Source organism: Gymnoscopelus microlampas (genome assembly GCF_963454915.1).
Source record: "Gymnoscopelus microlampas genome assembly, chromosome: 9".
Taxonomy (NCBI): Eukaryota; Metazoa; Chordata; class Actinopteri; order Myctophiformes; family Myctophidae; genus Gymnoscopelus; species Gymnoscopelus microlampas.
In genome coordinates this window covers 19,353,545-19,376,115 of record NC_139946.1, presented here as the reverse complement: position 1 = coordinate 19,376,115, position 22,571 = coordinate 19,353,545, and the positions used below count along the sequence as shown (strand labels likewise).

The window sequence follows — 22,571 nt, the reverse complement described above, 5'->3', positions numbered from 1 at the left end:
CAATGCCTTGGTTACAGGCCCCTCAATTTGTGATTCAAACTTTGGAAGGCAATTATACTAGCCTGACACTCAGCCTGAATTTTCATTTCGTTTCACTCCATTATTCAGTCTGAAAGCCCTCTCAATGCAGCCGATTGCTGAGATGGGGGCGTGGCCAAAGTTTTTTTTTTCAAAGACTTTTTGGCGATTGGTTCATACTGGATTATCCCGATCCCGATTCGTCGATCAGATTTTCAACCGAGGCTGAGACCTCCTATGAGAGCGTCACCAGACCAGAATCGCCTGAACATATTTTTTTAATGGACGTGGCTAGCGATTCACGGGCTGGAGCCAGGCTACAATTATACCCAATCGGAATGGAATATGAGAAAAATGTGAAAGAGACACGTTTATCACATGACTCCAGACATAATGTGTAGTGACAAAATACGTATGTAGGAGTAGCGAAAACATGTTTTGAAGAAAATGCTAAATGGCGTAAAATCTAGTTATGCGGAAATAAATGGCACCATGGCCTGTATGGGCAGTTGCTTCATGGTCCAAGGAATACATACACATTTTGATTGTACGACCTACAGTTGAAGAGTTATAGGACAAAAGCAGTGATGCTGCTTAACAAATTAAGTGTTCTAATATTATAACATACTGTATCTATGCAGTGTTCTAATATTAGAACATACAGTATAGTATCTATGCAGTGTTCTAATATTAGAACATACAGTATCTATGCAGTGTTCTAATATTAGAACATACAGTATCTATGCAGTGTTCTAATATTAGAACATACATTATAGTATCTATGCAGTGTTCTAATATTAGAACATATAGTATCTATGCAGTGTTCTAATATTAGAACATGCAGTATCTACGCAGTGTTCTAATTAGAACATACAGTGCACCTCTATGGATGCAGTGTAATCCTCTGGTCTAGGGCTGGCATTTAGAACCTCTCCCAAACGTAATCTTTCTCATATCAATTAGTTGAACAATGGAGAAGCATTGAATTTTTTATTTAAAAATAATTTCTATTACGATTATGATTATTATTATGAGGACAGTTTAAAAGAGAAAGTAAAAGATATATAATTAATTAATCGTAATCGAGGCAAAAGTTTTAAATAGTCGTGATATCGATTTGAAGTCATACCGCCGAGCCCTACTCTGACCCTTAACCACATATATGGTTGACCAGAGTCCCTCAAGGCTCTATACAATTTTTTTGTTTTCGGTTATTGTGGGGAAAGCTTGCAGTTGTGAGCTTGTCGATCTGCTACTTAAAGCTTTCCCCACAATAAGGATGCTGGGGTTTAAGTGGTTAACCACTTAAGCCCTATGTTATACTTCAGTCTGGACATAGTAAGTGCAATTATAACCAAATCCGCTATTCACACAATGACCCTTGGCTATATTTACACAACATCACACTGTTTACCCTTTCTCCCTACGATACTGAACTCAAAGACAGTCGGGATATCTCATGGTAAACTATCTCGGTGCCAATAAGACTGTTAAAAAACATTTAGAAATAAAACCAATACAGTCCACATTCAGATTAATCAAAGTAGACATTTTACTGGGTGCACCAGCAGAGACAGCATGGTACCATGACAGACATGTGTGCTTGTGTCATGCAGCATGCACTGAGTAGAACAGTTCACATCAGAACAGAACATGAACATACAAGTGTTTCTGTCTTTAACTTTGAACTGAAGCAGTGGTTCAGAACCTTTTTTTCTTGGAGCCCCCCTCCCTTCTTACATCGGACAAAACCTGAGACCCCCACACGTGTGCACACACACACACACACACACACACACACACACACACACACACACACACGCTAGATGGAAATTAGCTAGTAGCTAAATCTGGTACAAAACATTTTCTCTTTGCTTGATATTACTGTATTTTGTACATGGTACCTGATACAAATAAACTATTTTTTAAATTATTATTATGATACTGCCCGTACAGGAGTCTCTACCGAAATGATAAGTATGTGCTGTTTTCTGATATGGTATCAAAGAGATTTATATCATAGAAACACAGGATACAAAATGATTTGTACATAGCACGTTTTCTCATTGTAAACAATTCTCAAGTAAACACACTGGCAAGAATACAGCTCAGCAAAGCTTTTCCTAATGAGAGCTTTGATTTTCAACAATTCATCTTCATCAGATTTGACATCTTTCGGACAACGCACAGAAACATTTGAAACACGTTCAAAATAGTGTCTAACCAAAGGGCTCAAGGATAGCAACACTAACGGGTAGTTAGGAAAAGCTATATCTGTGGCATTCAAGCTGGAAGTGAAATACAGTGAAGTGAAATACATCCATAGCACTGCACTAACCCTCGGCACTGGAGACAAGTGCACCACGCAGGCAGTAGCGCCCTCTGAACGGATGTTCGCGGTAAAACCTCAGTTTGTGCCCTGTGAGATAGATGGAGATATGGGAAGACAGTACTGTGTGTGAGGACCACGTGGGCTTTAGAAACTTGTTCTTCCTGGTCCAGGAAGAACAAGGAAGAACTTTGTCCCACCCGTTTATAACAAATACCTTATTTCTGTTAAATGTGACCTTTACCCACGCATAACAATACACAGGACATTCATCAACAACAATAACCACATTTGTTTCTTGGTTAAAAACAAAGCCTCATCAAAATATACATAAATATGTATTTACAAATACAAAGACAGAACATTTGCATTTGTCCAAAATAAGCCCACGGTGTGGAGTATTAAATTTGACTGTTCTCATTCATACGTTGTGTACGTTATACGTTATGTGCCATGCAACGTGCTGCGAGCTTGCAGAGGTGGGTAATAACATTTACTTACAGTAATTAACTTTAATAAATTGTATACTTAGTACTTTTAATGCAGCATACTTTTCACTTTTAAATGTTAAGTTTTACTCCTTTATAGTTGGGCCAAATGTGAAGGAGTAAAAGTGACATTGATAATTTTATTTGCTAAGCACTATTATATTTTAGACATTTCAATTATGTTTTGATTATTTACACAATAAATCTGATCATAATCCCTGCCAAGCCGAAGTGCAGTAACTATGTTTTTGGACACCCCGACTTATTTGTGTAACCCTATGGTCAAATTAGCCTTTGTGATTTTGGGAAAAAACTATTACCTCAAGAACAGATGTGTAATATCACGTATATGCCGATATCTAATTTGGCTGACCAGTTGAATTACTTTTAAAGACATTTTTCAGTGATTTTTTCCCCCGTAGTTACGGCACTTTGGCTTGGCATGTATCTAAGTACTTACGGTCCTTATTTTGGGCATGTCATTATACGCTGTGGGCCGGGGAGGCCCACCACTCTCAGACAACATTTCTGAAAGTATAAAATGGGGATTACATGGCCAAGTAACAATATCTTTAGTTGAGTACAGTTTGCTGCTACTGTACCCACCTCTGTGAGCTTGTAGATCAGATATTTCCGGTGTGCGACACTGGCTTTAGTGTACTTTGACCGTCCTCTCTGCTGTAAACATCACTACACAGTAAAACAAGTAGAAACAAACAGTTCAGACATGTCTCTGGACTGAACCGACCAAAAAAGCTACATTTTCAGTGAAAACTCTGCACAAGTATGAATACACAACGAGCCCATGAACTGTAGGCTCTGAGCTGTAAGTACTGCAGACTGTTACCAGGGAAACAACATCCCACAAAATCGATAGAAAGATGACCCATCTGACACGTGCTATGTTTAACCACTTTCAACCTGGCAATTCAACAGTATTTTGGGCATGTCATTATAGGTGAACATTTTCAAAATGTTTCCCCACCAAAAAAGAAGAAAGAACGACAAAGAACGAAAAAAAGAACAAAATCCAACATGTTTCCAATTCTACCAGTGTTAACAAGGCAAATTACATTACAAAAAAAGAACGAAAAAGAAAAACAGTTATTGATTTGTGCTTCTCCTGTACTGTATGTAAACACAACATACTGTAGGCTCAGATATGTCTGCTCTATTACTAAGATCCATGCTTGAATACAACTGATAGTAAGACTCACACACACATGCTATCAGTATTTAAAGCAGAGTTATTAGAGTTTAGTTTTACTGTGTGGAATTTGATTTGAGTTATTAATACGTTTTGGTGTTATGAATTTACTGTTTTTTGTTTAGTTTGTATTTCCTTTTTCAGGTATTATGAGGAAAGCCTTCATTTATAGAAGCCCAAGATTGACCTCAGATTATGATGGTAGAAAAACTGAAATAAGGTAATTTTATATGAAACCCTATTTTGGTTTACTTGGTTTTAGTTAGTTTTGCATTGTTCATTTTCAATGTAGAGTTTTTGTTATTGTTTCAGTCAGATAATGTTTCCCTTTTAGTTTTAGTTAACTATAATAACCCTGCTTTAAAGATGTCAGGTACATTTAAAAGTACAATGCTGAGGATAACACGCAATCACAAAATACAGGCCTTTGAGGTCAGGATAACTCTACACATCATACTCAGAACCCTCTGATTTCATCTGAGATATCGTGAAGACTGCAGGATCGCCCAGAAATAAAATAAACTACAATTATGAACATTTGCTGTAAAAAGTTGAATTTGCTAACCCACAAAATAAGAGCTTTCAGTAAACACATGCGATATGGCTTTGTGAAATACTGCAAATATATCTTGGCAACTTCAGGTGACTCCGTAACTTTGTCAGGATATTACTCGACTGAAATTCAGCTGAAATCATGCCAAGGTTGTGTGGTTTCAGATTTACAATTCAGATAAGAAGCTCGTATTCTGAGGTGACTTTGAGTCAAGCTCTTAGCAGATTCCCACTGCTGGAAGGTTATCTACAGTACGTACTGTATGTACTTTTTGTGTAAAAAAAACTAAACAAACAAACACCCACCTAAGACATCTACTCGACAAGCACTCATTTTAAGACTTCTACCTGCAAAAATGCATTTTGGTCCTAAGATATATCCTACCATTCAAACTAGTTTTGTGTACCATGACAATTTTAGTTAAAAAATAAACATTTATAGAAAAATCCAGTCTGTGAAGACAAAACCACATATGATCAATCAATACAAAACGTTTTTGGAGGCTTGGCTAGTCATCAAAAGACAAACACACTTCATTGTCCTGTAAACATTTCATCAGAGCTTATAAATGTAATAAATAAAAACAGGAAAAGCCTGTAACACTTAGAGTCGAATATTTACAAAACAAAAAAGGAAGTTTCAAGTTAAATCTTTCTCCCCAATCAATGAAGCCAGTAAACAAGCTTTACATTCCTCGTACTGAACCCCATGGTCGCAGATGTCCCTTTCAGCAGTTAACGTTTTTAATGTCCTTGAAAGAGCAGACAGATGGCTCCTTTACACTACAAGAACTAAGCAAACCGTGCTGTGCTGTTTAACGTAGTGGTTCTCAACCTTTTCAGGCCAAAATAATCATATTTGAACTGGGGACCCCCCAGCCTGACAAGGACTTGGAATTGTAGAAGTTGAGGCATTACATGATTTAGTTTGACTCGGTTCCAGATAAATATTGTGAAAATAGCAGATCTACAAGCTCACAACGCCTCGCAGTGAGCTTGTAGATCGCCTATTTTCACAAATCACAAATTCTTATATTATTTGACAATTTGGCCAATGTTGGACCAGGTTTTGTAGTATAGTTTGTTGATTACTTTTGATGCAGTAATGGTCTTTTTCTTTTCTTTTTTTAAGGGATTAAAAAGGTCTTAAAAGTCCTTAAATTGTCACTTCGCTGTCATCTTTGGGACCCCCCCCCCCGGGGGTTCCGACCCACAGGTTGAGAACCACTGGTGTAACATATTTCACAGGTTCTGGATGTGTTTCCATACGCTACGGCTGGAAACACGGCTGGAAAAAAGGTTCTCAGAACCTAATTTGGGTCCTGCTCAGGAGGTAGTACTTATAATTTAGTATTTTTGCTTTTGTTTGAGTTTATTTCATTTCATGATGCATTTCCCCCTTCAGGGGTGGTTCTGGTTCTAAGGCCAGTCCACACCAATGCAACTCCTTGCAACAAAACCGTTTTAAGGCCAGTCCACACCAATGCAACTCCTTGCAACTGCCATTTGGGATAATGGTTGCAAGTAGTTGCATGTTGCAAGGAGTTCCGTCGCAAATCATTGGTGTGGACTAGCCTTAATGGACAAAAAAGAAAACGTCACAGAACTTCACGGTTCTGGAAGATTTCAGGTTGTGGAAGGTTCTGGGTTAACCCTTCATAGTGGAAAAGAGCCAAGAGACACGATGGTCAATTCATGCTTTGAACGACAAGTGTGGAACTACACGTCGCACCACATGTCTCACAATGTTCTGAGCTTTGATCCATTCATACCGTCTGCGACTCGCCCACAGCGTCACCACAAACATGTAAACAAGGAAGTGGATGTAGTCGTGTGCATCTCCGTGGTCATGGAGCCTACTTTGTACTCCCAACCAATCAGAGTGTGTGTCATATCAATTTGCCAGAGATACGTGACATATGTTTGCCGTTTTGAAGTCGCTTTTGCCATGCAAAGCCTCTTCCGATACTCGTCGCACGAAGCATAAATTGACCTTAGGGGGCCGTGGCCACCAAGACGTTTTTTTTTCTGGGTGTTTTTGGAAACCCCAGTAGCGTGACAAGGCACTGAGCGTTAATTTTGCGCTCGCGCGTTCATGTGTGCCGTTTTTATCTGCTTGCTGAGAGCTGAAATATTTTCAACTCCGGAGTTTGGAAGGGTTTTTTAGGCGAGCGCCTGGCGTTTTCAACTGGGAAAAAACACCCCGGTGGACACGGCCCCATAGCCAGTAAAACAAGCTTTACATTCGTCAGACTGAAACGCGCGGCAGCAGACGACCCTTTCAGAAGTAACATTCGTTGTCCTTGAAAGAGAAGACAGAGACACCGTGAGGCGTGAGTCATTCGGAAGCCGTCGACTGTCACTTCTTCAGGTGTCCATTTTGTGGGCTCTCCCTGCCACCGTGCTGACATGACGCCGCCCCGTGTTGAATGGGTGTCATAGCGTGTTGCTGTGACGCCGTCCCGCGTTGAACGGGTGCAGTAGCAGGGGCGCCCCCCGGAGGAGAAGGATGTGGTGAAGCTTCACGTTGCTGCAAAGATGAGTCTCCTCCTACCCTGGTGGTGACCGCCGGAGCAGCAGGCGCGTCGTTGCCGTTCTCCTCCTCTTCGTCTGAACACGCCTCCCACTCGTCTTGCTCCTCGCTTTCCGTCGAGCCCTGAACGGCGATCTGCGGCACCAGGGTGAACTGCCGTCTCACTGCCGGCACTTCCAGCTCCACCTAGTGGTCACAACAAACACGAGAGCAGTTGAAGGTGATGCGTGTGTGTGTGTGTGTGTTAAGAGCTGCCGAGATGTGGAGATTTCCCTACCAACTAATAAATGCATGTCAACACCGGTAATACCGATAACACCAGATGCCTGCAATGGTGGCTCATAAGAAGCGCAAGACCGCCATCTAGTGGTAAACACTGAAAACACAGTTTTGGACTTGCGCAAGTCTTTGGCGCCCTGGGCAAATGAAAAAATTGGACGTGTACACCTCTTTGGCACAGAATGAGTTAAGCATCATAATATGACGATGATATGTGTTTCTACCTCGTCACTGGACTGGTGCTGGGTCACCGCCCAGACCGTCCTGTGTTGCTGCTGCTGCTCAGGCTGGGGGTCCTCATCGGGGGGGAGCGGGGGTCCGGTTACGGTGACGGTGGGCCCGGTGCCGTGGGATTTCTCCTCAGGCTCGTCGAAGCTGACCTCCTGCACCGCCTCCTGCTTCTTGAAGGAGTCTCTCCTCTCTGACAGGTTCAGCTTCCTCATCACCACCAGCTGCTCCCCAGAGGAGGAGCGCTCCAACGTGCCCGAGTCCCCCCGGAGGAGCGCCCCCCGCTGGCCGCACAGGAAGACCCCCGACACCGCACCTCCACCTAGAGCTGTCACCGTTAATTTTCATTAACATCATATTCATCATATTTATAACACAAATCATTTTGATTAATGATTTCATTGTGTTTTTGGCATGTTTACTGCCAAAATCACATGAATCAAAATTTCATTTCTGTTTGACTTTTAGGCTTTGTAAACAAAGATACAGTATGAGAAATAACTGACAAAGACTGGTACCAATTTGTTTTAATAAATAATACACAAAACAGGCAATATGCTGTACTTTATAATTATTTCTCTCTTTCCAGAAATAGTTAAAGTAATAATCATCTTCTTGGTTAAAAGAGCATAGACAATGATGTGAAACAATGCAACATATTACATTGCTGTTAATTTCATCCAGCAGTTTTTTATACCATTTTCATACAAATTAATTGAAACAATTCTAACGATTAGCTCAAATAACTGACATCAGGCGATTGAGCAATAACTGTGACATATTCCTACCTCCAGCCAGTCGGGCTCCGTCCACGTCGCTGTCCCCTAGCAGCTCCGCCTCACCGTACAGCGGCACTTCCAGAGTGTGCCTGCGAGGGGCGCTGTGGTACAGCTTCTCCGCTGACTGGACCCTCTTGAGCAGCGGGGAGCGGGGCGGCTCGGCACTGCGGGGCCGGACCTAAAGGGTTGTAAACATCATGACATGTTAGTTGACAATGAATTATACAAATAATTGTGATTAACGATTTAACTGAATTTTTGGCATAACATTATACATAAAACACGCTTAATATTTTTGTTGCACAGGGCAGATATGACAAATAACAAATAATGACCGGTACCTACAATCAAAATAAATAATGTGCCAAACAGGACATATATTTAATAATTTAATACTTAATTATTATTTTTTTAAATAGCAGATCTACGGATATACGTGTCATAAGCAACATTTTCAAATTTTCATTTCCATGAAAGGAAACAATTATGCAAAAAAATATTGAGGTCATCTAAAATAAAAAACACGATGATCAGTCGATTATGTACTAATTGTGACAAGCCTAACCGACCATACCATGTGTCTGACAATGGTGGGGGGGGACAGGGTCTTGCCATGGTAGGCCTGGAGGGCCTTGGCGAGGCCCGGGAGCGGGGAGGGGGAGCGCTGAGGAGACAGAGGCTGGCTGGTGTTGGGGGAGGCGGACGCCAAGGAGGTGCAGGCCAGCGGCGACGGGGGGATGCTGCTGGTAGACTTCCTGCGGCCCATCTACAATTACAATATGTACAATTTAGGCATTTAGCAGATGCTCTTATCCAGAGCAAATAAACAAGGTAAATAATCACATAAATAAGAGTCCAGCTAGACCAGTGTAGTGCCTTATTCTACTAGGATACCAGGTAAACAATGAACCTAACATATTGTTGCTGTCAGGCAGAAACCTCGAAACGCGGCCTGAAGCTTGTAGATCTGCTACTTTTGCTATTTTTGAATTTGAATCCTGAAAAGTAACAGTTTTGGACATATGAGGTTTCCACCCGACAGAGACGATATGTCTAAACAACATGCTACCTAAATAACATTCTGTACATTTGAATCTACAAGATACCAGGTAAAGAATGAACCTACCATCTGTCTAAATAACCTGCTTAACCTTTTCTAGAAAAACAAGTCTAAGAAACAAACAAAAAGCCAACAACATGAGAACAAGTGACCATGATATGTCTGCAAGATAGCCATATTTTGGTCCATCGCTAGCATCGATAGTCACCTTGGTGAAACGGTGCTGGCTGGTGCTGAGCTTGGAGCCCAGGCCGTGCAGCGAGCTGGGCCGGATGTGAGCCGCCGGAGAGCTGGGAGAGCTGGAGCAGGGGGAGGTGCTCTGAGGAGAGCCGGTGTCTGGGGAGGAAGAGGTTAAACCGCTTTAAAACTCAACACAATGAAGAAAGGGGGTTTGACCCCAACGTTGAATTCGCGCACGCGAGCAGTGTTGGATGCTTGCTATGTTCACAGTGCAAAGATTTGCAAAATGTAATATATTTGGTCGTGTCCAAGGTTATGAGTGAAAATCATGAATTAGAAGGTTGCAAAATAATGAGATGTTTAACAAATCATTATTGGACATCCAGCATGACAACCAGGGTGTTTCGATGTGGACGTGCTTTTCTGGAGCGTTCCCAAAGCAGCTTTCACACTTGAGCAAACCTACCAAACTCTAAGGGCAAAAACCCTCAGGTCTGAAAAAAACAAAAACAAAACACCCTGCAATCAAGTGTGGAAATGCCCTTAGATTCAGATACTGACTCAAGAACATATTCTACTTTATACTATAATACTGGCCTGGAGCCATTAAAATGTATTATAATATTAATACTATAGTCATTGGGTGTATTTTATTTCCTTCATGTGTACAGTGAGCTCACCTCCAGGCTGGTGGTCGGGTGCAGGGCTGCGGCAGGGTGTTGACGGCCCAGGAGACAGGCTGTGTGTGGGGGAGCCTGGCAGACTCTCACTGGAAGACACAGAGTTGTGGAGGCCAGAGGAGAAGCTACGACTGCTGTGCATCACTGTGCTCTGCTTGGACAGCTTCTTCAAGATGCTACGCCGCCTAGTGGCAGAGGAACAAACGCACCATATACAGGGTCAATACTATAAACAGACAGTAAACACATAAGATTAAATTGGGCTGATTGATTAAATGCTGGGTACCAAAACCTGCAAGCTGATAAGGTGGCGTGAAGAAGCAGAGGACATCCTTCACGAACCTTTACAATTGACATGCCATGACTGTGTAATCTAAAGTGTAATTTGATGTAATCACCTGTCCTGAGTGTCTCTCCTCCTGTTCTTCTTGCTGCGTCGGGCCATCTTGCCTTTGTGTTTGGTCTTTCGCGCTGGGCCAACTTTGATGGACGTGTTCTCAAGGGCTGTGGTCTGTAGCGCCACCTTGTTGCCACTCTGCACATTTCAGAAGAATGACACAAAGATTAAGTTCTGTTGAAGACACTGGATTTAAGAAGCTTGATTTAACATTCAGGCCTTAAGTCCGTAAACAACAAACAACAAAGTCCATTCATTTACAGCTACAGGAATGCAAAAATTATTCAGAGCCAAACATTCTGCACATACGTGCAAAGAATTGTGTTACTTCAAACAAACAAATATGTAAACAAACAAATGTGTAAGTAGTATTTAATAAATAGTAGTAGTTTGCGTACCTTAAGCAGCAGTTCAATCATCTCAGGGTGAACCAGGCCTTGGACAGACTCTCCATTCACATGGGTGATGAGGTCACCGGCCCTAAGTCCCGCCTCATGGGCGGGGCTTCCTTCCTCCACACTCTGAGACAGGAAGAACAGAAAGGGTTTTATTTCATACTTTGTCATATGACAGTGTCATGCAGAAGTAGAGAAAATGGCTCGACCGACAAGCTGACGCGTTAACTTGTGAGCTCGGTCCTTTTGCTAATTTTGAGGTTGTTTTGGACAATTTGACCAAAAATAGGGATTCCAGGTTGAAAGAAGTTAAGCCGGTCTGTGGGTTTTATACTTATTCATGCAATGAAAATGATTAACGGTATTGCAATCAAGCGATTATGTAATTGTGACAGGTCTACTTACCGATACCATGTGGTGCACAGTGTACACATCACTGTCTCCCATGTACACTCTGATGGCTTGCACAGTGAAGCCGCATTTCTTCCCGGATGTGTGGACCACGATGGGAGGCCGCGCGCTGCTGAGGCTGAGGGACAGGTCCCCTCTGCTGGGGGACGAGTCTCTGGACGAGGGGTTGGAGGAGAGGGAGCGAGGGGAGACGGGAGAGGGGAGGCTGAAGAGTGTGTCGTCTAGAGAGGAAGACAGACGGACCACATCCTTGACTGAGAACCAAGTCATTTGATCTGTTCATCAACTGGTAAAATACAAAATAAACATGCCCTGGAAATGCACGCGTCCCCTGACCAGACCACTTGACAAGTGGTCAGATGGGTGGGCCGCGAACGCTTTCAAGGCAAGGGCAAGGCGGTTTTATTTGTATAGCACATTTCAACAACAAGACAATTCAATGTGATTTACACAGAACATCAAGCAAAGGAAACAATTATACAATGACATTAGGATGCACACAACAAAAGAAGTAAACAATTACAGATACAGTTACAGTGAAGAGAAAGAAAAAAGAAAAATAACTCAATCAAAGGCAGCAGCAAACAGAAAGGTCTTCAGTTGTGTGTGTTTTAAAATAAATAAGAGTGGCTGCAGAGCAGACCTGCAGTTTTCTGGGAGTTTGTTCCAGATATGCGGTGCATAAAAACTAAATGCTGCTTCCCCATGTTTATTTTTGGTTTTAGGGACAGAAAGCAGACCTTCCCCAGATGACCTGAGAGGTCTGGATGGTTCATGATATCATACAAGATCAGAAATGTATTTTGGCCCTAAACCATTCAAAGCTTTATTGACCAACAGTAGTATGCCGTGATCAATTCTTTGACACACAGGGAGCCAGTGTAAGGATTTAAGAACTGGAGTGATATGTTCCACTTTCTTGGTATTCAAGTGGGCCCTGATCCAGAAAAGGTTGGGAACCACTGATCCAGATGAATGTATTGTGCATCTTGGTGAGGTGACACCTACCTGTGGTGATGATGAGGGACAGGGCGGACACAGAGGCAGACTTGGGGACCTTCCCTCCACAGGGAAGCCTCTGTCTGTCAGGGGTCTCCAGCTGGTTGCCGTAGCGCCGGGGTTCGGCCGGGTCCTTGGGAGAGGAGTGTTTGGCCCCGGTGCTGTTGCTTCGGATCCTGATGCGTTTCAGGTTGGACACCACCACCTCAGCTAGAACACACACACACACACACACAGTACATTCAGTTAATTAGATAAGTGATGGACCTGTTCCGTTTTCTTTTCTCTTTTCTGTTTCTATACAGGTTTTACTTCTTTATGTGCCGGTTTATTTGCAAGCTTGAATACTTTTGTTTCGTTCTTAATAAACTTTCTATGCCTGATTCTTTTTTAAACAAACTCAAGGACTCCAAATAAGCCTATGGCCTTCCTTCCGTTTCTTGCACAGTAACTTGTTTCTTATTTTTGTTGTGCATGTTTATTTTTGTACTTTTGTACACTGTGCTAAAAAACTAAACTACCATGATCTACCATCCTGCACCATCCTCCACCATCATCCTACGCTCCTGTACCTTCGTCGTCAGTGGAGAAAGCAAAGCGGGGCATGGTCTCCAGACTGTGGGTGCTGCTCATCACCAGAGGGCTGCTGCTCCTTTCTGACTGCGAGGAGCTGGAGGAAGCACGGGGACGGAGGCTACAAACAGGAAACAACACGTTTGTCTAGGTTTTTTTCAGAGGGTATACCATAATTAGTTACGTTAACATGTGAACTACTTCGAAACTCTCATGGCCAGCGGTCATTATCACCTCAATAGCCACACATAAGCCTTCACCTTGGACGCTACATTGAAGTGCACATTCTTGCCAACCCCAGCCCCTCCTCCTGCGATAAGTTACCTCGGATGGTTAGCAAACGGTGTACGCTTTTCTTTTCTTTTTCGGGGAGGGCATACTAAGTACAAAGCGTGTAACGATAGACATCACTGGTCTTGCACCCAGGGGTGCAATGCTCAGTGGACGGGGTTGCACGCCGAGCAACCACTTAATTGGCCAGGGGGACGCGCATGCACACGCATAGATTTAAAACTACTTTAAATTCACACTTCATCAAAGTTTACAAAGGCTCCCGACTCACGCCAGGTACATTAACATAGGAATTAGCCTATATGCATATCAATTGTCCATTGTGTGACATGTACTGTAGGTGCGCGTCACGTCATTAAAATAGAGAGCAACCACTTCTCAAATGAGCATAGCATCACTGCTTGCACCAGTCTGAGAAAGCCTTGCATTTGAATAATAATCAGCATTTTTACAGCACAGTTAACTAGAACTAGGTTCATGAACAAAAAGGAAACAATTATAATAAAAAGACAAGAAGAAAAGTGACAGTTCTTGGCTCACAAAGTAAAACGTTTCCTAACTGGAGGCTTTAATGTTTAATGTGTAAGCCGTTTTTGAATAATTTAGATAGGACAGCAGAGAGACAAGAACTGAGGGCAGGCAGGGGGTAAGGACTAACATAGACAGTACACAGCTCTTTGGCCTGAACTCGGGCAGGGATGTTGCGATTAGGACGTTGACGCACTATCCGCTTCAGTCTATATTTTAGAGACCGCAAACATCAACTCATTTTTCCTCCTCAAATGAAGATACTGTGGAGCAGAAATCAGATGCCAGTATGTGCCAGTGTGCCCCATGCCAGTTGTACCCGCTGCTGGTGTGTCCAGAGTGCGTGCGCTCCACGCTGCCTTGTCTGTGACCGTCTCCAGGAGCAGGGGAGGGGGTGAGTCTGCCGCTGTCCCAGCGCTCCTCACTGTGCTCCTCGCTGTGGCTGCGGTCTGACGAGAAGCTGAGGTTGGACGGCGTGGCCAGATGCTCCGTGCTGCTGTACACCTGCACACCAACATAGAACAAGTGGTGTTAAAAGGCCCAATACAATGAGTGGGGACCCCTTGTTTGGGTTGTGAGTTCCTACAATTTTGTTTCCTACAATTTCTTGTAAATTATTATTACTACAAGCTCACCAGTGAGCATGTAGATCTGCTATTTTCACTATTAAATAGGGATTAAGTAGTTAATTCATAACGTTGTATATTGGTAAGTTTAGGTCCCAGGTTGCTGGGTCTTGAGCTGAAAGGTTTGGGAACCCCTGCTGTAATCTTCTCAGTAAGAAGTAGAATGTATGGACCACTGCAAGAAACTACAAGAAAACCTAGAATTTTTTTTTTTTTAGATATTGAGGTATCATGTGGAGATGTTTCTTCATGGATGTGGTCTTCCTCACCTTGCTGAAACGATTCGACCAGGAAGAAAACTGTCGTATTTCCAGGGAAGACTCTTCGTCGTTCGTCTCCTCATCCTCATCTGAGGCCAGGTGGTGATAACGATCGGAACGAGCTGATAATGCAGACAAATGACACATGCAGCCGTTCAACCAATCATAAACCTAACTTATGGCCTCTCTGGAAAAACATGTGTATAACACATAATTTAAGAGGTGTGAACAAAAAGGTCTCCCCGTCCTCCAGCTCTTAATATATTTTCATACCAATGTCCAATTTTATCCAATGAGGAGAGAATACTCCACAAAGATAATTTGTCAGCTTCAATTTGATAATGTTCCAGTTCAAATCACTTCCAATTTTACTTGTTTATCCAGTATCCTGTATGAGTTTTCTCTCCTGATTAGATGAAATTGTTATCCAAAACAGAAAATATATTTCCTGTTTACTAAAGAGCTGGAGAGACGGGGAGACCCCTGTTACTTAACAAACACTCTATAGCAATGATTACTATCATAGTATAGAGATATTTAACACTTACTTTAGATATATATGACAAAATATCCTTTAAAGGTGGTGGCAATTTTTAAGATAAATATAAAAATGAATATACATATTCCTATGAATGTTTTTTAAGTTTTAAATCATGTACATTCTCACACGAGATGAAGATTCAAATTGGTTTGTAGGCTTATAATGAGTTATTCTACACAGTGTGGGTCACCCTGCTTACATGTTTAGTCGAAGGGTTAAAGGAGCACTTCATCCATTTTCCTTATCTTCCTATATTGGTCCTCATTATGAGATGGCACAATTTCTGTCTACTCACTCCACCCACTTACTCTGGGTTGTGGGGCAGTTCAGAAACCTGCGTACTAATGATGTAATCGATGGGGATTCCAAGCAAATAGAAACTACAGCCTTTTTCTTCCTAGAAAGTTTGCATGCTGAAATAGAAGCCATTGCCAAAGAAAACATGGGGAAAAGTTTTAAATCATGTCTGAAATGATCTACCGATGATGTCAGGCAGGTTTATGAACTGTCCACAGCTCTCCACTGAGACACAGAGTGAGTAGACAGAAATGGTGTCATCTTATAATGAGCATTAGTCAGGACCAATTACATGAAGAAAGGTTGAAAATGGGTGAAGTGCTCCTTCAACTCACCCACGCTGACCTGTGGCAGAACTGAGTCCAAGAATGGCTGTTTTAGGATGCTAGGAAGGACCTTCAGGGGAAGTGGCTGAGTGCTCCTTTATAATTCAAATGTAACCTACTGTCAAAGTAGCTGGTATCATCTTCTGCCTCCAGCTGGGGGATGAACTCAGCTTTCTGTCTCAGCAGACCGTTCCAGTCCAGACCCACGAAGAACGAGTGCTGCTTCACCTCGGACGCTCCGCCTAAAACATACATGTTTCACAGTCAGTCAAAAACTGGACCAAGATTTACTCCGACGTCAGGACACAGGCAAACAACTCTGACACCCGTTATGAGAATTAAACTTTCTGTTGATAATCATTTCACATACTGTAAATAATTGTATTGAACAATACAGCCTAAAATACTATGGCCAGTTCCGACATATTACTTGTGTATGTTTTGGTGTTGGATTTTAGTCAGGAACCCTAGCATCCCTATTCTGCGGGGGAACATTCAGCGAAAATAGCCAATCTACAAGCTCATAATAGTGCACCACTAGTAAGCTGTACCTGTTCCAAATCGTTCTAGAGGGCTCTGTCTCAGGAGTTGGGTGATCATGTCCTGGGCATCAACTGGCAAGGCATCATCTCCGTCGGGCCAAATGATGTCATCTACACACGACAGAAACACAGGCGAATTCATACAAAGCAGCAACAAGTGACACAAATTGCAGCTTAATACTTTAATAGAAACCAAGAAAAAAGAACTTAAACAAAAAGTAAATGGAAACTAAAACTAAAAATGCCATCAAAGAAAGCCAGTGATGCAGTTGAGGAAGAGTTGGAGGAGATCAGAAGATCTCTGAACTTCATGTCGGATGAGCTGAGAAAAGTGGCAAAACAACAAGCTATGCTACTTGATCTGATGGACGCAGTAAAACCTTATATCCTTTTAAAAACTGACATTCAAATCGATGGGCGGGGAGGACACTCCTAAAGAGGAACTACAAATGCTGGAATGGCAAGTCATAAAGTTGTTTCAAATTAAGAACGTGAGCATTCACAGTAACAACGTCACTGATGCGATGCGTTGTTAGCTTGTAAATCCGTACTTTCCGGTAAGCAAGTGTAAATTAAGCTTGAGGGAGGCAAAGAAGCTGAAGTGGACAGTGGTGTAGTTGAATGAGCATCTTACATAAAAGAAGGCAGTGGCAGACACTGCCAAACATGCACGCATCCTAAGTAAGCAAAACAAGAAGACACAAGCAACGTGGACTAGAACCTGCAAACTGATGATACAGCTACAAAGGAACGATGAGAGAACTCAAAGACCAATACAGAGAAGGAACTATAAACTCTTGCCTGCTGGTGCTGTGAAGGAATATTTCCGTTTGGAGTCGTTGATGGCTGTAGAGTTAGTGGTCATGGGACCGGATTGTGTGGGAGCATTTGCATGAATTATTACCAAAACAAATGACAGATCTTGATAAGGAATATTCGTTCTCGTTCAGAGACAGTGATGAAGAGGAGTTTGTAGACATTGGCAAGGACTGTGTGGGTGACTATATCATATGATGTCATATCATCCAAGTATGAAAATGTTAAAGATCATAAGCTAATTTGTAGATCAGTTATTTTTGACAAGCAAGCACCCTTGTGTAATGGAGTATAAATGAAAGCATACTATGTAACGTTGCCCTGTATTTTCATTTAAAAAACATATATGTTTGTACACCTCATTTCCTTCTATACCTGCACTTATACCAGCCACTGGAGTAGTGTGGTGGTGTGTGACTGCAGAAGCCCTCGAGCTGTGTTTTGGGTTGTTTTGGTCAACCGGGACGTATTTGTGCGTTACCTTTTGAGCATGGGCCCTGGATCTTCCAGACAATAATAGTGCGTAAAAGCTGGTGACGCATTGTGAGTTTGATTATGCACCACTTAACACGCTGTGCAGAGCAGGGATTGATGTAATGTCGTCACGTTAAAATAAATCTGTCTTTCTCTATGTCTCCAACAGCAAGCGAGGAGCACCTGCATAGTATGACTTTAAGCTTCACAGTACTCAGTTGATGCTCACCGCTGACAACATGGCTGAACAGCTCCTCTGGAGTGTCTCCGAAGAACGGCACGCAGCCCACCAGGAACTCGTAGAGGATGACCCCCATGGCCCACCAGTCCACTGGCTTCCCGTATCCCTGACGAAGGATGACCTCCGGGGCGATGTATTCTGGCGTGCCACACACCTACAGAACCAGACCAAGCATAGATCCTTCAACATCTCCAAAATCGTCTGCTTCCACTTCCACCTACCACTATCCGCCTGATTTTTTTGGGGGGGGGGGGGTCTCGTGTTGCGAGGCATTGTGAGGCATTGTGAGCTTGTAGATATTTTCACAATATATTTATCTGTGGAACCGAGTCAAACTAAATGTAATGCCTCAACTCCTACAATTCCAAGTGCTTGTCAGGGTGGGGGATCCCCAGTTCAAATATGATTCTTTTGCGGGGTCGCGGCCTGAAAAGGTTGAGAACCACTGAATTAGACCATACAGACATGCCACACATGTTGCAATTCAGTCCCTGCAAATGGCTATATTATGAGCTCAGTTTAGTAACGGCTTGGCTCGTTAGGACGCCCAACCCAACTTACAGTATTCTAATAGAAACAAAAATGACACAACGCATGTTGTTGAAGTCACACAAATGCGTGTCATCTTCATCTTCTGATGAACCTCTCACCTGCTTGTCGAGGAACTCTCTGGTGTCCTTCTCCATGTGGCCTTCCAGCAGGTTGGTGGTCATGTTCATCAGACCGATCTTGGACAGGCCGAAGTCCGTCAGCTTGATGTGTCCCATAGAAGTAATCAACAGACTGTTGGGAAGAGTGGAGGCGGCCATGAGGCTAACACAAGCAGAAACGTTTTTCTTCTTGTTTTTTTCTTGCACAAAAGGCCTAGCGCTGCTCCTGTAGGTTTTTTTTACCTCACCTTATTGCTACCCCTCATACCCTGAAGAGGGCAGTTAGCTGCCGAAATGTTGGTTTTTATTACTCTGCGTCCAGAATAAAATATGGGCACTTTGGCTACCAATGTGTGCGGCCACTTTATTGTCTCTTGAAGACTATCATTTGTATCATGTTTTCTTTTGACCAGTTTCTTTCCTTTGTTTTTTCCCCCTTGCTCACCCCTTTTCCCTGAAAACTACGAACGATGGAGTTTGCTCGAAGAAGAAGAATTTCACCCACTTCTTCACAACTCTAAACCTATGATGTGACAATAACGTTGATTGAAAGATTCTGATTTGCATGCAATATGCATACAGTACATATTGAACATACATTATGGTTTTCCCAATATATATTTTCATCAGTTTGATTTAGGGTGAGCACCAGCAGGTCCAGATCGGGGCCAGAACCAGGGGGGCATGGAAAATTAAACCCTGCCTGCATGACTAATTATGCAATGTTGACCTTTGATCTTTGACCTATTCAACCCAAAAGTTAATTATATCTTCAGGGACGCTGACTGATAACCAAGATTCGTGAAAATGGATCCATCTCAAGTTATGTTGTTCACGGGCAGACACACAATACACAGACAGGCAGCAGTGCTTTCAATAACATGAATGTCCATCATCGTGATGCAAGTCTCACTTGTCAGGTTTGAGGTCTCTGTGCACGATGCCATAGTTGTGAAGGTATTCCAGGGCCAGCACGGTTTCAGCAAAGTACATGCGTGTCATTTCTACTGGCAGAGGACCCATGTTCTTCAGCAAGTTGGCACAGTCACCACCTGGACATAAAACAACTCATGGTGAGGCTCTGGACACTGAGCAATTTTACTACAACAGGTTTTGTGGTCATCAGACTTTCTAACCATTAGGATGGTCTGTTACATACTATGCTTGAGCATTCTGGTTTTGATCCCTGCATTCCTTATTCTTGGTTGTTTTCAGCCAATGTTGAGGAATTCAAGCCTCAACTCTTGCACTCAAGTCACTACAAAATGTACACATATATTCAGCATTTACAATAGATTTGACATGATGTTGTCATTACCTATGATGTAAGTGTGTTTAGCTCAACATAAATACCACCACATAGTAACTTATTATGACCAGGATTTTGCCCTGTTAGTCCAGCAAACTCAAACAGAAACCACTCCAAATGGAACATCAACTACAATGTCTCTGATGAACCAACTACCCACACACACAGAACACATAAATACTGTACATCGATGGATTATGGACCGGGCAGAAAACAGTGAACAGCGCCCAGGGGTCCTTGACTGCTATGGGCCCCATGTGTTTGCATTAAATCTATACCTCAGCCTACAGTCCCTGTCTACTAAATAACTGATCTGTTTTTTAAGATGACTTATTTTTTACGTTTAAATACATATCATGTATATACTGTACGATGAAAGTTCTATAGGTGCTTTTTTGACCCACATGCCTTACAACTCAAGTGAGGATCAGGGTGGGGGGTCCTAAAAGGTAACTGACCCAGGGGGGTCCTTGAGTATTAATCTATCCCTGCACACATATATAAAAATATAACTACACATAAATTGTGCACATGCACACGGTACCTTCTACGTATTCCATCACCATGCAGAGGTGTCTCCGCGTCTCAAAGGAGCAAAACATGGAAACGACGAAGGGGTTCTCGGCGAAGATGAGGATGTCGCGCTCCACGAACACCTGTTGGATCTGGTTCCTCAACGCCAGGTTCTGACGGTTGATCTTCTTCATGGCGAAGCGCTGCCGGGTTTCCTTGTGGCGGACCAGGTACACTGCCCTGTCAACACACCACAGGAACATCTTATCTCCATTTTATTTTACTTTTTGTGTTTTTTAATAAATTAACGACCTACTTGATCATACTACAGCGTCACACAAAAGTAGCAGATCCACACGCTTTAAATGCGGTGTGAATCCTGAATAGTAACAGTTTTGGACATATGAGGTTTCCAGCTGACATAGATTAAATCTGATCTTTAGGACTGACAGTCCACACTATTAAATACTTTACTTTGCAACCACAGACATGTAATCTTCTCACCCATAAGCTCCATTGCTGATGAGTTTGATTGTTTCAAAATCACTCTCTAGAGGTTTCCTTCGAGTCGGGGTCAGCGCCTGGGGGCATTTATTCTAGAAAGAAAGAAAGAAAGAAAGAAAGAAAGAAAGAAAGAAAGAAAGAAAGAAAGAAAGAAAGAAAGAAAGAAACTTCATTCACCAAGTACAATAAATGTACTTTATAGCGTTATAGCTGAAGAACTCAAAGTAACAAAGCACACTGGTATACATGGAATACACACACACCAGAACACATTGAAACACATAGGACTCTAGGAACACGCTGGTACATACTGTATGGAACACAGAGATCAGGCACTCACCTTCAATACAAAATGCATACAAAATTGTCAAAAAAAACATGACGAGACAATGTATCTAATGCTGATAAATGCTTTGGACACTTAAAAGTATTAAACAAATATGAAATAGTTTTCATATTTAAATAGTTTTTTTATGGCTAGCCTACTCCTGAACAACTGAATGTGCTGTATTTCCAATTGCATTCAACAATAGAAGAAGCTACAGTACAGTAGTTACCTCCACAGCAGCATCCGTGTCTACAGAAGCACTGGGAGTAGCATCGTACGGCTCCAGGTGGACCATGTCTAAAAAACACAAAGAAAAATAACATCATCAATCATCACAAATCATCATTAGCGCTTTCATTACACTATGCTTGTTCTGATCAATCATCTTGATTATAATGTGTGTGTGTGTGTGTGTGTGTGTGTGTGTGTGTGTGTGTGTGTGTGTGTGTGTGTGTGTGTGTGTGTGTGTGTGTGTGTGTGTGTGTGTGTGTGTGTGTGTGTGTGTGTGTGTGTGTGTGTGTGTGTGTGTGTGTGTGTGTGCGCGTGCGTTGACTATCAGACTTACCTATAATCAGTCTACCTGCTGTGTGCGAATGAATAAACCAAGCTACGTTTATCTAATTTCTAAATACAGGTTAGTCAACAGAGTTTTTTGGCCCAGCTCTGGCAGATCAGGTATTTACCTTCTAAAGGGTCTCGGTTCAGACCCAGCTGGCTGATGATGTAGCGTGGAATGTCCGTTTTGATCCCCTGGTCGATCTTTGCGTGACCTTCTGCCGCCTCTAGCAGGTGGTAAAACTCTTCCGGGTCAAACTCCTGCCAACAGGATACAAGGGTACAGGAAAAATGATAAATTACCCAATTTGTAAATAGTATTATTAGTCAATAATATTATTGGTATTATCAAATTTCCACTGTATTTTACTGCTGATTTATTTCCTAAAAAGGATCAATTTCATATGTCAACAAAACAAAAAAATAATTTAAGTGCCACATTTTCCGGCCTGGCAGAAATAATGAACCACAATTCGTCTCCTCACCAAACACTCAAGGAGGCGCGCCGGCCGGCTGATGATGATGAGAATCTTCTTCACCAGCTGGGTGATGACGGTCACCTCCTCGCTCTCTGAGCGCTCGTACGCCTGCAAACACAGCAGAACCAAAACCAAAGTCTGGTCAAAACACATTGAACAAACAGGCTCATCACTATAGATTCC

General features: G+C 42.4%; 1 protein-coding gene across 2 annotated transcripts in view; it reads right to left on the bottom strand.

Annotated features, from left to right (window-relative positions):
• Nucleotides 1-1,546: 1,546 nt before the first annotated feature.
• Nucleotides 1,547-22,571, bottom strand: part of mast3b (microtubule associated serine/threonine kinase 3b) — a 53,946-nt gene continuing 32,921 nt past the window's right edge. For both annotated transcript variants that reach the window (XM_084067739.1, XM_084067740.1), the window contains 23 exons: nt 22,395-22,496; nt 22,038-22,170; nt 21,584-21,651; nt 21,027-21,118; nt 20,554-20,762; nt 19,614-19,752; nt 18,701-18,833; nt 18,039-18,204; nt 16,529-16,630; nt 16,097-16,219; nt 14,823-14,935; nt 14,247-14,431; nt 13,108-13,229; nt 12,545-12,745; nt 11,531-11,757; nt 11,129-11,251; nt 10,732-10,868; nt 10,334-10,518; nt 9,682-9,809; nt 8,988-9,179; nt 8,423-8,591; nt 7,631-7,962; nt 1,547-7,313 (listed from right to left, as the gene is read on the bottom strand). In XM_084067739.1, the coding sequence (XP_083923865.1) occupies nt 6,954-7,313; nt 7,631-7,962; nt 8,423-8,591; nt 8,988-9,179; nt 9,682-9,809; nt 10,334-10,518; nt 10,732-10,868; nt 11,129-11,251; nt 11,531-11,757; nt 12,545-12,745; nt 13,108-13,229; nt 14,247-14,431; nt 14,823-14,935; nt 16,097-16,219; nt 16,529-16,630; nt 18,039-18,204; nt 18,701-18,833; nt 19,614-19,752; nt 20,554-20,762; nt 21,027-21,118; nt 21,584-21,651; nt 22,038-22,170; nt 22,395-22,496 (3,741 nt within the window). In that variant the 3' untranslated portion in view covers nt 1,547-6,953. The remainder of the gene's footprint in view (nt 7,314-7,630; nt 7,963-8,422; nt 8,592-8,987; nt 9,180-9,681; nt 9,810-10,333; nt 10,519-10,731; nt 10,869-11,128; nt 11,252-11,530; nt 11,758-12,544; nt 12,746-13,107; nt 13,230-14,246; nt 14,432-14,822; nt 14,936-16,096; nt 16,220-16,528; nt 16,631-18,038; nt 18,205-18,700; nt 18,834-19,613; nt 19,753-20,553; nt 20,763-21,026; nt 21,119-21,583; nt 21,652-22,037; nt 22,171-22,394; nt 22,497-22,571) is intronic.